Consider the following 16,152-nt stretch of genomic DNA (forward strand, 5'->3'; position numbering starts at 1 on the left):
ATTACCGTTCCCAAACATGATCTGAATTTTGATTATAAGCCCTAAAGAAATAGACCGCGGATCATCTATCCAACTTATACGTAATTCAGATTGTCATGAAAAGGCCGAAAATAAATGGCCCAATCTAGACCAATGAGTCCAGAACTTCTTAAACGCGTCTGGTCGCGAAACCAGGTGGCCCGGGTTCGGTTCCCGGTCGGGGCAAGTTACCTGGTTGAGATTTTATCCGGGGTTTTCCCTCAACCCAATATAAGCAAATGCAGGGTAACTTTCGGTGCTGGACCCCGGATTCATTTCACCGGCATCATCACCTTCATCTCATTCAGACGCTAAATAACCGAAGATGTTGATAAAGCGTCGTAAAATAACCTAATAAAAAAACTTCTTAAAGGCGAGACCAACTTTTGGGCAAGAATTTGTTTCCGACACCCATTTACCATAGCAATAGGGTAGTTAACCTTATTCGAAAATACAAACTCCTGTAAAAACGAAAAAAAAAAAAAAAAATCATAATTTTACTCAAAACCTGTGAATACAATATACTTCTAATGTAGGCCTACTTGAATTCCACACCTGTGGAGTAACGGTTAGCGCGTCTATCCGCGAAACCAGGTGACTCGGGTTCGATTCCCGGTCGGGGCAAATTACCTGGTTGAGATTTTTTCCGGGGTTTTCCCTCAACCCAATATGAGCAAATGCTGGGTACCTTTCGGTGTTGGACCCCGGACTCATTTCACCGGCATTATCACCTTCATCTCATTCAGACGCTAAATAGCCTAAGATGTTGATAAAGCGTCGTAAAATAACCTACTAAAGTGAAGCCTACTTGAAAGACAAGAAATCCGAATATGGCAATCTATATTCCAATTATTATCCTTGGCTTCGTAAATTGGCCTTCCCTGGTGACAATTAAACACTTTAAATAGGCTATTAGTTTGCATGGCCAAACTGTTAACATACAGATAAAATCGACGCATTTACATACAAGCAAACTTTATTTCTGGTCGAAATCACACCACAAAAGAAACGTGAAGGATAAACATGAAAGAACTCGAGAAAAATGTAACTTCACACCGCATGATGTAACAAGTCCTGAGTTTGTGTCTGTGGACATGCAGTTGAGTTTAGGCCTACACAATTTTAAACAACAGCTAATTGAGTATTTTCAGGAAGAATTTCAAAACAATTATCACAGTCAGAGATGGATATGGAATTTGTTTCGAGATAGTTGCGTTCTAATGGTTCACATTTTACATGATAGTCAGGAAAGAGTCATTGAAATATGCAGCCCTGCCTACATGCGAAAACGAACTGAGACGGTAGAGCAAGTGGACAGCTTCAATACTTGCGGTGTGCTATAAGCAGTAACATGAGCTGGGGGACTCTGCAAAAAGAAATAAAGAAGACCCTAGTGAAGTGCTTTGTGTGGAGTTTCGAACTTTGTTGGGCAGAAACATGGACATTACGACGAACTAAAGAGGAGCGAATAGAAAGATTTGAAATGTGGATATGGAGAAGAATGGGGCGTGTGAAATGGACAGACAGAATAAGAATGAGGCTGTGTTGGAAAGAGTGGGTGAAGAAAGAATGATGCTGAAACTGATCAGAAAGAGGAAAAGGAATTGGCTGGGTCACTGGCTGAGAAGAAACTGCCTACTGAAGGATGCACTGGAAGAAATGGTGAACGGGAGAGAAATTTAGGGCAGAGGAAGATAACAGAACATAGACAATTTTAATTAGTCCTGTCAATCGGTTGAAATATGTATTTAATCCATTAACGATTTGAATTTAATCGATTAATCGAGTTTTGATCGGTTTGAAAAAAAATTTAATATAGCCTACTGTAATACAAAATTATTGTTAAATTAATTTGTGTTTGATGATAAGCATAAGTATAAAATGTAGTACGCATATATATATGTACATACTGTATCGTTGTATTACAAAACAATACTATTTTAATTATTTACTAACATATTTATTATGTAGGCTTGTAATTTATTGTGTCAGTTTCTTCGGGAATTTTTTAGATAAACAAAATAAAAAAGTATGAAGGCTCACCTAGTTAATACTGCTTCATCCATGATTTTAAACATGTGAGTGCATTCACATGTTCCGAATTAAGTGCCGCTCTATGTTGAGTAACAATGCTTTCTGCATCACTAAACACGACATTTTTTTTTCTGTCAAACACTTCTCCACGATCGTTCAATTTAAATCCAAACGTTTCACCTGGTTTACTTCTCAAATTCTCATAGGTCTATGACATAATGGAGTTTTCACTTTTTTCATAGGCCACAGAAATCTGATTTTTTTTCTTTAGCAAACTAAACAGACTAGTTTCATCTAGAAACTCAGTAAAGAAACTGCAACTGAACTGCAGACTGGCACTTATTGTAATCGGGTTACAAAATGTTAGAAAGGGAAGAAAAGTTACTCTCTCACATGCACATATTGTAGCCATGGCTAAGGGATGAGGTGGGCGAATTCCAGAAAAGTATGTATTTCATATGCTAGGAAGACGAGTTGACAAACTTACTAAGGGTTTTGCATTGTTTCAACTTTCGATATGGGTAGATCGCGTGACTGTCCTCACATCTTAATCTCTTTCTGAAGTGTTTGTGCAAAGATTTGCCGTATGCTACCTGTTGTCTACTTTGCAGTTATAAATTAACGGGTTTATCGTGTATGAAGTATGCAGCTTCTGAGAGACGAATATTGTCGAAATTTTTACTCTGAGTTTGCACTAACAAAATAAAAATTAATGTGAAGTGCAACCGTGTAACAGTGGTAATAACAGTGACAGTAATAGTGATAGTTGTGGTGGTAGCAGTTCTAGTCTGAAAACTGAAATTAAATTTGCCCGTCAACTGCGGCTGGTCGCAATCTGTGTTGTAACAGTTTGTATCAATCATTGCTCAGTAACTGTAACCATGGTAACAGCTCACACTTACTGCTGTCTTCTGGCCCTCGCGCATCTTCTTCAATTCCTCCTCCTTTTCTTCCAGTTCTGCTCTCGGGAGTTCAAGTTCTTCCTCTTTACTCTGTAATTGAAAACAAATCTGGTTCAGAGGAAGCTCAGGTGGATGTGTGGTAACTTGACTAGAAACATGATTACCATGCTCATTATAATGATAATGATGATATCGTTGATTATTATTATTATTATTATTATTATTATTATTATTATTATTATTATTATTATTATTATTATTATTATTATTTGATATGCAGCTATGCTGAACACAGAAATACCCTATGCAGTAACTGAATAGAGCTCGTAAACCCCCTCGTATCTGTAACCATGGCAACAGCTCACACTTACTGCTTCCTTCTGGCGCTCTGTCATCTTCTTCAATTCCTCCTCCTTCGCTTCAAGTTCTGTCCTCAGGAGTGGAAGTTCTTCCTCTTTACTCTATAATTAAAAACAAATCTGGTTCAGAGGAAGCTCAGGTGGATGTGTGGTAACTTGACTAGAAACATGATTGCCATGCTGATTATAATGATAATGATATCATTGATTATTATTATTATTATTATTACTATTATTATTATTATTATTATTATTATTATTATTTATCTTGATAGATAAACGGAGACATACTAGTATAGAAGATATTCGAACTTTTAGGGGTGCAGACTGTAATTCTGACCATTATTTGGTGATTGGAGAATTAAGAGAAAGATTATCAGTAGCCAAGCGAGTAGAGCAACAAGTTAATATTACTAAATTCAATATTTTGAAATTAAAGGACGAGGAAGCTAAGCAAAATTATCAGGTCGAAATTTTGAATAGGTTTGCCACTTTAGAAAATTCCGACGAAGTTGAGAAAGAATTAGATGTTAATAGCGTGTGGGAAAATATCAGAGATAGTATCAAAATTGCAGCTGAGCAGAGAATAGATTATTATGAAACTAAGAAAAAGAAACCGAGGTTTGATGAAGATTGTTGCATGGTAGTAGAAAGAAGGAAACAGGCAAAATTGAAATTCTTACAGGATCCAGTTGAGGAGAAGAGAGATAATTATTTCAATGAAAGACGGGAAGCAAGTCGTACACTTAGGAACAAAAAGAGAGGTTACGTGAAGGAAAAATTTAATGAGATAGAAACAAATAGTAAGAATAAAAACATTCGAGATTTATATAAGGGTATAAAGGAATTTGAGAACGGATATCAGCCAAGGGTAAACGTGATCAAGGATGAGAATGGTGACTTGCTTGCAGACTCTCCATCAATCCTAAACAGATGGAAAAACTATTTTGCGCAACTACCAAATGTACATAGGCCAAATAGAAATGATCGGGAAGAAATTGAAATACAAACTGCTGAGCCATTTATACCCGAACCCACGCTTTCAGAAGTCGAAATTGCGATAGAAAATCTGAAAAAGTACAAGTCTCCAGTGTATCGATCAAATTCCAGCAGAATTAATACAAGAGGGTGGAAGTGCATTATATAGCGAAATTTATAAACTTGTACTTGCTATTTGGGAAAAGGAAATTGTACCAGAACAATGGAAGGAGTCCATAATTGTACCTATTTTTAAAAAGGGGGACAAAACCAACTGTGGTAACTTTCGAGGAATATCACTTTTGTTGACGTCGTACAAAATTTTGTCCAATATTCTTTTGAGAAGATTAACTCCGTACGTAGATGAAATTATTGGGGATCATCAGTGCGGTTTTCGGCGTAATAGATCGACTATTGATCAGATTTTTTGTATTCGACGGATGATGGAGAAAAAATGGGAGTATAAGGGTACAGTGCATCAATTATTCATAGATTTCAAAAAGGCATATGACTCGGTTAAGAGGGAAGTATTATATGATATTCTTATTGAATTTGGTATTCCCAAGAAACTAGTTCGATTAATTAAAATGTGTCTCAGTGAAAAATACAGCAGAGTCCGTATAGGTCAGTTCCTATCTGATGCTTTTCCAATTCACTGCGGGTTAAAGCAGGGAGATGCACTATCACCTTTACTTTTTAACTTCGCTCTAGAATATGCCATTAGGAAAGTTCAGGATAACAGGCAGGGTTTGGAATTGAACGGGTTACATCAGCTTCTTGTCTATGCGGATGACGTGAATATGTTAGGAGAAAATCCACAAACGATTAGGGAAAACACGGAAATTTTACTTGAAGCAAGTAAAGCGATCGGTTTGGAAGTAAATCCCGAAAAGACAAAGTATATGATTATGTCTCGTGACCAGAATATTGTACGAAATGGAAATATAAAAATTGGAGATTTACCCTTCGAAGAGGTGGAAAAATTCAAATATCTTGGAGCAACGGTAACAAATATAAATGATACTCGGGAGGAAATTAAACGCAGAATAAATATGGGAAATGCCTGTTATTATTCTGTTGAGAAGCTCTTATCATCCAGTCTGCTGTCCAAAAATCTGAAAGTTAGAATTTATAAAACAGTTATATTACCGATTCTTCTGTATGGTTGTGAAACTTGGACTCTCACTCTGAGAGAGGAACATAGGTTAAGGGTGTTTGAGAATAAGGTGCTTAGGAAAATATTTGGGGCTAAGCGGGATGAAGTTACAGGAGAATGGAGAAAGTTACACAACACAGAACTGCACGCATTGTATTCTTCACCTGACATAATTAGGAACATTAAATCCAGACGTTTGAGATGGGCAGGGCATGTAGCACGTATGGGCGAATCCAGAAATGCATATAGAGTGTTAGTTGGGAGACCGGAGGGAAAAAGACCTTTAGGGAGGCCGAGACGTAGATGGGAGGATAATATTATAATGGATTTGAGGGAGGTGGGGTATGATGATAGAGACTGGATTAATCTTGCACAGGATAGGGACCGATGGCGGGCTTATGTGAGGGCGGCAATGAACCTTCTGGTTCCTTAAAAGCCATTTGTAAGTATTATTATTATTATTATTATTATTATTATTATTATTATTATTATTATTATTATTATTATTATTATTTGATATGCAGCTTTGCTGAACACAAATAGCCTATGCTATAACTGATTAGAGCTCGTAAGCCCTCTCGTATCAGTAACCATGGTAACTGCTCACACTTACTGCTTCCATCTGGCGCCTCATCCCTCGCTCTGTTTCCAAATCGTTTCTGAGGATTTGCAACTCTTTCTCGTATCTCTGTAATAAAAATAATTCTGTGTTACAGAAACCTCAGTTAGGTGACGTTGATTTCAAACAGCGAATTTCATGAAAGAAAGAAACTGATTGCTCAGTGGTGATATTCTGCCGGTTCGGACGAACGGGTTGTTAAATTATTTCTAGGTAATATTTGCAATTATCATGGACATATACCGTATATACTTAACGCAGGTAAACATGAGAGAATTGGTTGTTAAACTTTAGGAATATCGCCAGTTTGCCACTGATATGGTAGCTACATCATTCGGAATACAGACAACAGCTACCAACGTTTAATTTTAGACAGAGGTTTTCATGTAAGACTCAGCTCAGTTCACCTGTATCAGCAGACCACCCAGGCACTTCAAGTAGGCAGACTATCGTCCTTAAGTAGGATTCTACTTTATAATCACGTATATTTCCGGCACTGGATTCGATTCAAGGCGTGGTTCTCCATCCTCATATCAACACCAAAGAACTTTTCCAACGAAGGTACAATTTTTTCCAGAAAATGTAAATGAGACTAAATTGACACTGCCATCTGCCTATGCATTTCTTCACGTATTCCTAAAGTGTTAAGGCATTGTCGTGATGACATGGATTTCCATAATGAGCCTTAGAATTATCAGCAATGGGAGTAATATTAGTAGTAACAGTAGCACTACAAGTAACAGTGGCAGTAAGGTCAGTAGTAGTAACAGTGACAGTAGCAGTAATGATTGATTCAGTAGTAATAACATTAGCAGTACAAGAAGCAGTATTAACGGCAGTAATATCAATAGTAGTAACAGCAGCAGTACAGGTGACAGTACTAGGGATGGAATATCACTAGCAGTACAAGTGACATTGGTAGGCTTATTTGCATCAGTACAACTTACACTGAAAACATCACGAAGTAGCTTCTCACGTCAAAAGACTTTCCTGAATGTCCTCCAGCTCACTGGAGATTTTTCTTCCTTTCCTGGTGTCCAAGAGGATGTTTTACTGACTTAAGTCTACAAAAATAATAAAGTATTATTGCTTTTTCTGTTATAAGTGTATTATTATTATTATTATTATTATTATTATTATTATTATTATTATTATTATTATTATTACAGCTCCACCCTTAGCATGTCCTAGATGTCCACCAGTCTGTGGGGATTAATGACGAATTTACACTGTCCGATTCTTTGTCAGGTAACTGCGCAAACGGCGTTCATAGTAAGTAGTTGTACTTCGCTTTCTATGTAAGTTATACAGTAAATAAATAATTCTCAGTCATGATAAACTGCTTATTAATATTGCAAGAAACGAGGAGGCTATATTTTGTAATTATATTTCCAAATTAGGAGAGTTCAGGATAATAGGGTTTGGAATTGAACGGGTTACATCAGTTATGCGGATGACATGAATATGTTAGGAGAAAATCCACTAACAATATTAGGGAAAAGACAGAAATTTTACTTGAAGCAAGTGAAGCGATAATTTTGAAAATAAATCCCGAAAAGACAAAGTATATGATTATGTCTCGCGACCATAATATTGTACGAAATGGAAATATAAAAATCAGACATTTATCCTTCGAAGAGGTGGAGAAGTTCAAATATCTTGGAGCAACAGTAACAAATATAAATGACACTCGGGAGGAAATTAAACACAGAATAAATATGGGAAATCCTGTTATTATTCGGTTGACAAGCTTTTGTCATCTAGTCTGCTGCTAAAAAATATGAAAGTAAGAATTTATAAAACAGTTATATTACCGGTTGTTCTGTATGGTTGTGAATTTTGGACTGTCCCTTTGAGAGAGGAACAGAGATTAAGGGTGTTTGAGAATAAGGTCCTTAGGAAAATATTTGGCATAAAGAATGGAGAAAGTTACACAATGCAGAAATGCACTAATTGTATTCTCCACCTGACATAATTAGGGACATTAAATCCAGACGATTGAGATGGGCAGGGCATGTAGCACGTATGGGCGAATACAGAAATGCATATAGAGTGTTAGTTGGGAGGTCGGAGGGAAAAATACCTAAGGGGAGACCGAGACGTAGATGGGAGGATAATATTAAAATGGATTTGAGGGAGGTGGGATATGATGATAGAGACTGGATTAATATTGCACAGGATAGAGACCGATGGCGGGCTTATGTGAGGGCGGCAATGAACCTTCGGGTTCCTTAAAAAGCCATTTGTAAGCAAGTAATTTATTATTATTATTATTATTATTATTATTATTACTAATATTATTATTATTACTATTATTGTTATTATTATTATTATTACTATTATTATTATTATTATTACTACTACTATTATTATTACTATTATTATTATTATTATTATTATTATTATTATTATTAGTATTATTACAGCTTTACCCTTAGCATGTCCTAAATGTTCAGTAGTCTGTGGGATAAAAGACGAATTTACTTTTTCTTCCTCAATTATTCATGGGAATAATACAGAAAAAGATCTATAACTACGATGATGAAAATAATGCAGGAAATGGAGTTCACGTTCATCAACTCAGCACACAAAACTATACGTGCAGTCACTGAACGCAATCAACGGAAACCCTCCCCTAACTGTAACCATTGTAACAGCTCATCACTTACCGCTTCCTGCTGGCGTCCCTTCTCTTCCAGTTCATCTCTGAGATTTGCCAGATCTTCCTCTACACACTGCAATCAAAACGAACTGACTCAGAGGAAGTTAAGTTACATTGTATAAAAGCATGATGGTGTAACAAGAAACAGGGAACAATGATAACTACGATACAGATGGTGATGGTGATTTTGGTAATAATAATGATATAGTAGCCTATATTTCAAATAAGATCACCTCTATCACACACTACTATGCAATAAAACTAATTCTACTTAATTATGTAACTTAATTACTGACTGGATCTCAAGGAATAGCTCTTTTTTTAACGTAACCATGGCAACACTTCATCACTTACTATTTTGCATTGCAGTCGGTACTCGCACTCTATCAAATCCTCCTTCACAATTTCCAGCTTTCTTTCCATAAACTGTAACAAAAACAAACTGCTTCAGCGGAACCTCTGCATGGTGATAGTTTGAGTAGAAGCACAAGATTTTATGAAGGCAAAGTGACAACTATGATGATGATGATGATGATGATGATGATGCTGATGATTATGCAGTGTTAAAAGCATCAACACCACAACCACAACTACGCATTGAATGAATGGGGCTCAGGAATGCCTCTGATAAGTGTAACCATGCTAACAGCTCGTCACTTACTTCTTCCTCCTTGATCCACAACTTTCTCTCCTCCTCGTGTTCCAGTCTCAGCTTGTTGATTTCTTGGTTCTGTAAGTGTAACAAGGCAGGTTGCAGTTTTACTGGACAGGTTTGCGATAGTGAATAGGACAGAATAACACAATGAACAAATGTAAGTAAGCCTATTACAAAAATGCATGCATAAAATAAATGTAACTATAGCGACAAATATATTAATGAAATCTGCACAAACAGTAGCGATAAATAGTGTCGCTAGTAGTTAACAGTGTGAACAACATTAATATCGGTAGTACTAATACAGCAATGACTACGGTAATATCAGTAGTAGTAACAGTAACTACAGTAAAGTCAGTTGTAGTAATAGTAACAACTGCAGTAATGTCAGTACTAGTAACAGTAACAACTCCAGTAATGTTAGTAGTAGTAACAGTAACAATAACTGCAGTAATGTCAGTACTAGTAACAGTAACAACTCCAGTAATGTTAGTAGTAGTAGTAACAGTAACAATAACTTCAGTAATGTCAGTACTAGTAACAGTAACAACTCCAGTAATGTTAGTAGTAGTAGTAACAGTAACAATAACTGCAATAATGTCAGTACTAGTAACAGTAACAACTCCAGTAAAGTCAGTTGCAGTAATAGTAACAACTGCAGTAATGTCAGTACTAGTAACAGTAACAACAACTCCAGTAATGTTAGTAGTAGTAACAGTAACAATAACTGCAGTAATGTCGGTAGTAGTAACAGTAACAACAACTCCAGTAATATTAGTAGTAGTAGTAACAGTAACAATAACTGCAGTAATGTCGGTAGTAGTAACAGTAACAAGAGCAGTAATGACAGTACTAGTAACATTAACAATAAAGCAGTAATGTCAGTAGTAATAACAGTAACAATAACTGAAGTATTGTTACTAGTAATTATAGTAACAGTAACTGCAGTAATGTCGGTAGTAATAATAGTAACAATAACTGCAGTAATGTCGGTAGTAATGACAGTAACTGCAGTAATGTCAACAGTAATAATAGTAACAATAACTGCAGTAATGTCGGTAGTACTAATATAGCAATGACTACAGTAATATCAGTTGTAGTAACGGTAACAATAACTGCAGTAATGTCAGTACTAGTAACAGTAACAACAACTCCAGTAATGTTATTAGTAGTAGTAACAGTAAGAATAACTGCAGTAATGTCAGTACTAGTAACAGTAACAACAACTCCAGTAATATTAGTAGTAGTAGTAACAGTAACAATAACTGCAGTAATGTCGGTAGTAGTAACAGTAACAAGAGCAGTAATGACAGTAGGCCTACTAGTAACATTAACAGTAACTGCAGTAATGTCAGTAGTAATAACAGTAACAATAACTGAAGTATTGTTAGTAGTAATTATAGTAACAGTAACTGCAGTAATGTCGGTAGTAATAATAGTATCAATAACTGCAGTAATGTCGGTAGTAATGACAGTAACTGCAGTAATGTCAACAGCAATAATAGTAACAATAACTGCAGTAATGTCGGTAGTAATAATAGTAACAATAACTGCAGTAATGTCGGTAGTAATAATAGTAACAATAACTGTAGGAATGTCGGTAGTAATAATAGTAACAATAACAGCAGTATTGTCAGTAGCAGTAACAGTAACAATAACTGCAGTAATGTCAGTAGTAATAACAGTAGCGGTAAGAGCAGTTATGTGTGCAGTAGTTACATTAGTAATACAGTAATAGAAGTAGCCTAGTTGTAGTACTGTTATAAGTTAAATGTACTATTACTAGTAACACTGGTAGTAGAAGTAGCAGTAATAATACTGGTAGTAGCATACAAATCCTCAAAATAAGCCTCGGAATGGGACTGATTCTCTGGCACGACCACAGCAAAGGAATAAGGTTTTGAGATTTGGTACTTGGAACGTTACAAGTCTATATAGAACAGGAGGGGTAACATTAGTAGTAATAGAACTGGATAGATATAGAATAGACTTCGTGGGAGTACAAGAGGTTAGTTTAGATGGGAATGGCGTATCACAAATAGGAGATTACTTGTTGTATTAAAGGGAAGGAAACAATAATCACCAATTAGGAACAGGATTATTGTAGTCGTAGTAGCAGTAGAAGAGTTGAAACTGAAATGAAGTTCGTCCTCCAGCTCGCAATCTGAGTTGTGACAGTTGTGTCCTTTCGTTATTGAAAATCATCTAGTAAGTTAACTGTAACCATGGCAACAGCTCACACTTACTGCTTCCTTCTGACGCTCAGCTTCCAGCTCTTCTGCCAGCTTCTTCAATTCCTCCTTCTTTCCCTTCAGTTCTGTCCTCAGGAGTCGAAGTTCTTTGTCTTTACTCTATAATTAAGAACAAATATGGGTCAGAGGAAGCTCAGGTGGATGTGTGACATCTTGAATACATGACTGCCAATATTATTATTATTATTATTATTATTATTATTATTATTATTATTATTATTATTATTATTGACTGGAATTTAATACCTGCACTCTGTGCTTTTTCAAAGATCCGTTAGCAATAGTTGTAGGAAATCATAGCTTGGATCTATTCACTTCTCTCTTTCTATCACAACCAAGACGCACGAATGAAGAACAAAATTCCTGCCGACTTAACGTTCCTCAGAGATGTGTTGTTTGCACTTCTTCCGTTGCTAATGAAATTTATTAAATCTCCAAATATTCTGGTACAAGTGCTATAAGCTAGGACAGCACTCTTGTTTCTTTTAGCTTTTCCCCCTCATTTTCTTCCTCATTGATTCAGAGGATACACAGGGACAACAACTACAATGACGATGATGAAAAAAATTATCGGAAAATGAAAGTGGAGTTCATCTACCTCGCACGAAAAACTGTGTGCTCAATGGGTGAAAGAAATCAACAGAAACCCTCTTTTAACTGTAACCATGGTAACAATTTATCACTTACCGCTACTTGCTGGCGCCGCTTCTCTTCCAGTTCATCTCTGAGATTTACCAGATCTTCCTCTATACACTGTAATCAAAAAGAACTGATTCAGAGGAAGCCAAGTTACATTGTCTAGAAGCATAAGATTGTAAAAGGAAACCAGGGAACCATGATGACTAAGATAGAGATGGTTATATTGGTAATAATGATAATATAGTAGCCTATATTTCAAATAAGAGCATCTCTGTCACACATCACTATGCAATAAAACTAATTCTACTTAATTATATAACTTAATCGCTAACTGGATCTCAAGGAATAACTCTGGTAAATGTAAGCATGCCAACAGTTCATCACTTACTATTTTGCATTGCAGCCGATACTCGTACTCTATCAAATCATATTCCAGCCTTTCCAGCTTTCTTTCTTTAAACTGCAACAAAAAAAAAACTGCTTCAGCGGAAGATCAGCGTGGTGATAGTTTGAGTATAAGTACAAGATTTCATGGAGGCAAAGTGACAACTATCATAATGATGATGCTGATGATTATGCAGTGTTAAAAGCACCAACATCACAACCACAACTACTTTTTGAATGAAAGGAGCTCAGGATTGTTCTGATAAGTGTAACCATGGTGAAGGCTCATCACTTACTTCTTCCTCTTGTAGCCACGACTTTTTCTCCTCCTCGTGTTCCTGTGTCAGCTCTTTGACTTTTTCGTCCTGTAACTGTAACAAAGGCGGGGTCAAACTAGCTGCCACTCAGTTAGGTTTCAGTTTGACAGAAATAAGTCTGATTATGAACTATTACACACACAATAACCAAATTAAAAGAAACCTACTATAAAATGAGTACCGGTATGGCCTATTTGAGTACCGGTATGTATCATGGGAGGACTTTAAACTTTTGCAAATATGGACCACTACAGGATGAAACATCGGTATCTTCCCATACCACATGCCAAAGGATAAAAGTACTTATATCTTTGAAAATAAACTAAAAATTTTAACTCGCCACTCTATAAAAGCAGAGAGAGACACGATGTGAGCTTTGGCAAAGTTATATACTTATTAGGTAACAGTTCCGTACAGTACACAAAAGTGCATACTGAATAATTAGCAAAGCAACATCTTTAGCACGACTCGTGGCTTATGGGCCATCTAAAACAATGACCTTCATCCCTTTGAGTGCGAGTTCTTATATGATGACGTACTAACAACCATATAAAATACCAGAAAAAACTACGAACTTATTAAAATATTGTCACTTGGTCCAGGGCGCATCGGAATTTGGTGCAAGATTAATAATTGTTTTAATATGGTCCTAAGTTCCAATTGCATTTAATTAATTACAACACGATCAAGTTTGTCCAAGGAGCATACATTCTGCGCAAGGATAATTCTTTTAATATGTTTTTAAATGTTGTTGTATCTAAATAATTAAAATGGGATGATTTGGTCCAGGGAGCATCCGTTTTCAGTCAAAGAATAATTCCTCTAACTAATATATTACTACATTAGTCTTGAATACATTATTTAATAAATCACTCCAAGCAAATTAAAAATATAGGATAGATTATACACGAAAATAATTTTGGTAGTAATCCCATTGTCCATCTATGTTCACGTCAATCAGAACAATGAAAATGATCCTGATATATAAATATCATTTTAGGAAATACAAGAAAGAAATAAACTCATATAAGTAATAGAAAATATGTAGACAAGCTTTATGGAGTAATTCATAATTAATTAATAAATAATTGCGTATATATTTGTAAATTTATTTAATTTCTCACTTTCATTCGAACAGGAAATAACGCAATTCAATTCGCATCAGGCGTCAGTCCCGTTTGTGGTGTGGATGGATTTCGAAGATTCAATGACTACAGATGTGGTCATGCCTTCTCTTTACCTTTCCAGGTCACTCACTTTCTGATGGGAATATAGCGTGCTTACAAATAAAAGTCTTGAAAGAATCCTTAACAACTGCTCTAAACAATCGTGATTAATTTACGTTCTCCTAGCTGTAACTATGGTAACTACAGACAACTGACGATCTCTTACCTTTTCTAATTGTTTGTACACTTTTATGAGTTCTTCCTGTTTGTTTAGCAGTTCCTTCTCCTTCGTGTTCACAACTCCCATTCCCTCAGATTCCTTGTTCTTCTCCGCTCTTTTGTCCTCCTTCCCTGTTTCCAAGTCGATTGAGGATATCCCGTCCTGCACCTCATTGAGGTTCTTCACCCCTTCCAAGAGAGGCAGGATTTCCTCCTCCAGTGTCTTGACTACATCCTTCAGCTCGACGATTGAAATGGATTTCGCCATCCTGCACAGCCCAAATAAGAAATACGAATCCATAATTGCAGAACAATCATTAATTAATTAATTAATTATCTTTAAATATAATTTGTATTAATTTGTGACCTTGCAGAGAAACGTAACTCTAGTTCATATTGGCTTCAGGCTGCAATGAATGTGCAAGGAATGAGTGGGATTTTGGCTGTGAAGGACGCAGCTTCCTGGCAAGAGCTTCCCTTCGCTCAAATACAGCTTCAGCTGTGCACAACTGTGACAGAAGTTATCGTACTCATCTGCATGCCTAGGTACTTTAGCCTGTTAGTTTCAGAATATCACGGTGACATGGCTAGGTTAGATTCGTTCCCATGCATAGGTGGGTAGCCACAAACAGATCTAAATTCTTATTCTGTGGGATTGTATTTAATGATGTTTATTGACTACCTTACAAATACTGAATAATTTTTCTTATGTTCGGAGCAGACATGGCCTATTGTTTTCTCGCAATTATAACATTGTACTACAGAACAAGTTTTAATGACAGCATTGACAACACATCGTGAAATAAATATGCTAGAGGATTGAAATAGTACATTATGCAACGAGCCTATAATGGTAGTAATTTAAGACGCGAGTATGTTTATGAAACGAGCGCAAGCGACTTTTTATGCTCGACCGTATTTCTAACTTGAAATTATTCATAAGTATTCATGTTATTCTTATCTGACTGAGGAGCGGAACTGACCTTGTGCAATACCTCGTCAGTTGTGAGATGTGCGCAGACGGGAAAGTATTGATTTTTTCCGAGAAACCAATGTCGACATTGACCTTGATATAATCTAGAGAGTAAAATAAACATTAATCTTGATGTAACCTTGAAATTGATTTACACATTGAAAAACGAGATGACAAATTGAATTTATTTGAATATTATTTACAATTAACGCTAATTATTATAGTAACAGAGCTAGTTGTCTTTCGATTGCATATGCGAGAATAATCGATACTTGCGCTTTCATATTGCTACAATGGTATTTTCTGATTGGTGGAACACCTGAGCTTTAATGAATAGGTATACTTTAATGAAGTGCATCAAAGGGCTGCTACCAGGTGTATAATTACTACATTTCGGCATGGTCGAGCATAAAAACTATAATGTCAATTAATGCTTCCCTGCAGATCAATTTAAAATGTTTATAAAAAAATTCAAGAGAATACGAAAAGATTTATTGCATATCGAGTTTAAATAATGTTCATGTTAGAGAAATAAGGTGATCAGCTTCTGATCAGAAAAACATGTGAGACTTAATCACGATCAATTTAGAGCGTGATTGCTGCGTCTAGTGCTGTCCTTGACTGTGTAACACAGGGAACACCGCGCTATGTGCAGTCAAACAGTGCGAACATTTCTTCAACATTCATGGGCAAGCGTCACTCTAATGCTAGATTTAAACTTCAAATGGCTAAGTTGACTTAATGAACCTCCAGCTGCCCTGGCTCTCACACATTTCTCTACAAACAGAGGTGGTGGAGGGGGCAAAGTTTGGAGGGGGT

The 16,152-nt window shown here is 36.2% G+C and overlaps 1 protein-coding gene across 6 annotated transcripts in view; it reads right to left on the reverse strand.

The window, feature by feature from the left end:
- The window catches only part of LOC138712308 (meiosis-specific nuclear structural protein 1-like), a 138,292-nt gene that overhangs the window by 67,624 nt on the left and 54,516 nt on the right, over positions 1–16,152 (reverse strand). For 2 of the 6 annotated variants that reach the window (XM_069843968.1, XM_069843941.1), the window contains one exon: positions 12,323–12,388. In XM_069843968.1, the coding sequence (XP_069700069.1) occupies positions 12,323–12,388 (66 nt within the window). Of the gene's footprint in view, positions 1–2,954; positions 3,045–3,325; positions 3,416–6,060; positions 6,136–8,735; positions 8,802–9,082; positions 9,155–9,389; positions 9,459–11,629; positions 11,735–12,322; positions 12,389–12,662; positions 12,735–16,152 lie in introns of all 6 variants that reach the window. The other 4 variants (XM_069843986.1, XM_069843976.1, XM_069843949.1 and 1 more) reach the window with 4 other exon arrangements.

Source organism: Periplaneta americana, chromosome 2 (genome assembly GCF_040183065.1).
Source record: "Periplaneta americana isolate PAMFEO1 chromosome 2, P.americana_PAMFEO1_priV1, whole genome shotgun sequence".
Taxonomy (NCBI): Eukaryota; Metazoa; Arthropoda; class Insecta; order Blattodea; family Blattidae; genus Periplaneta; species Periplaneta americana.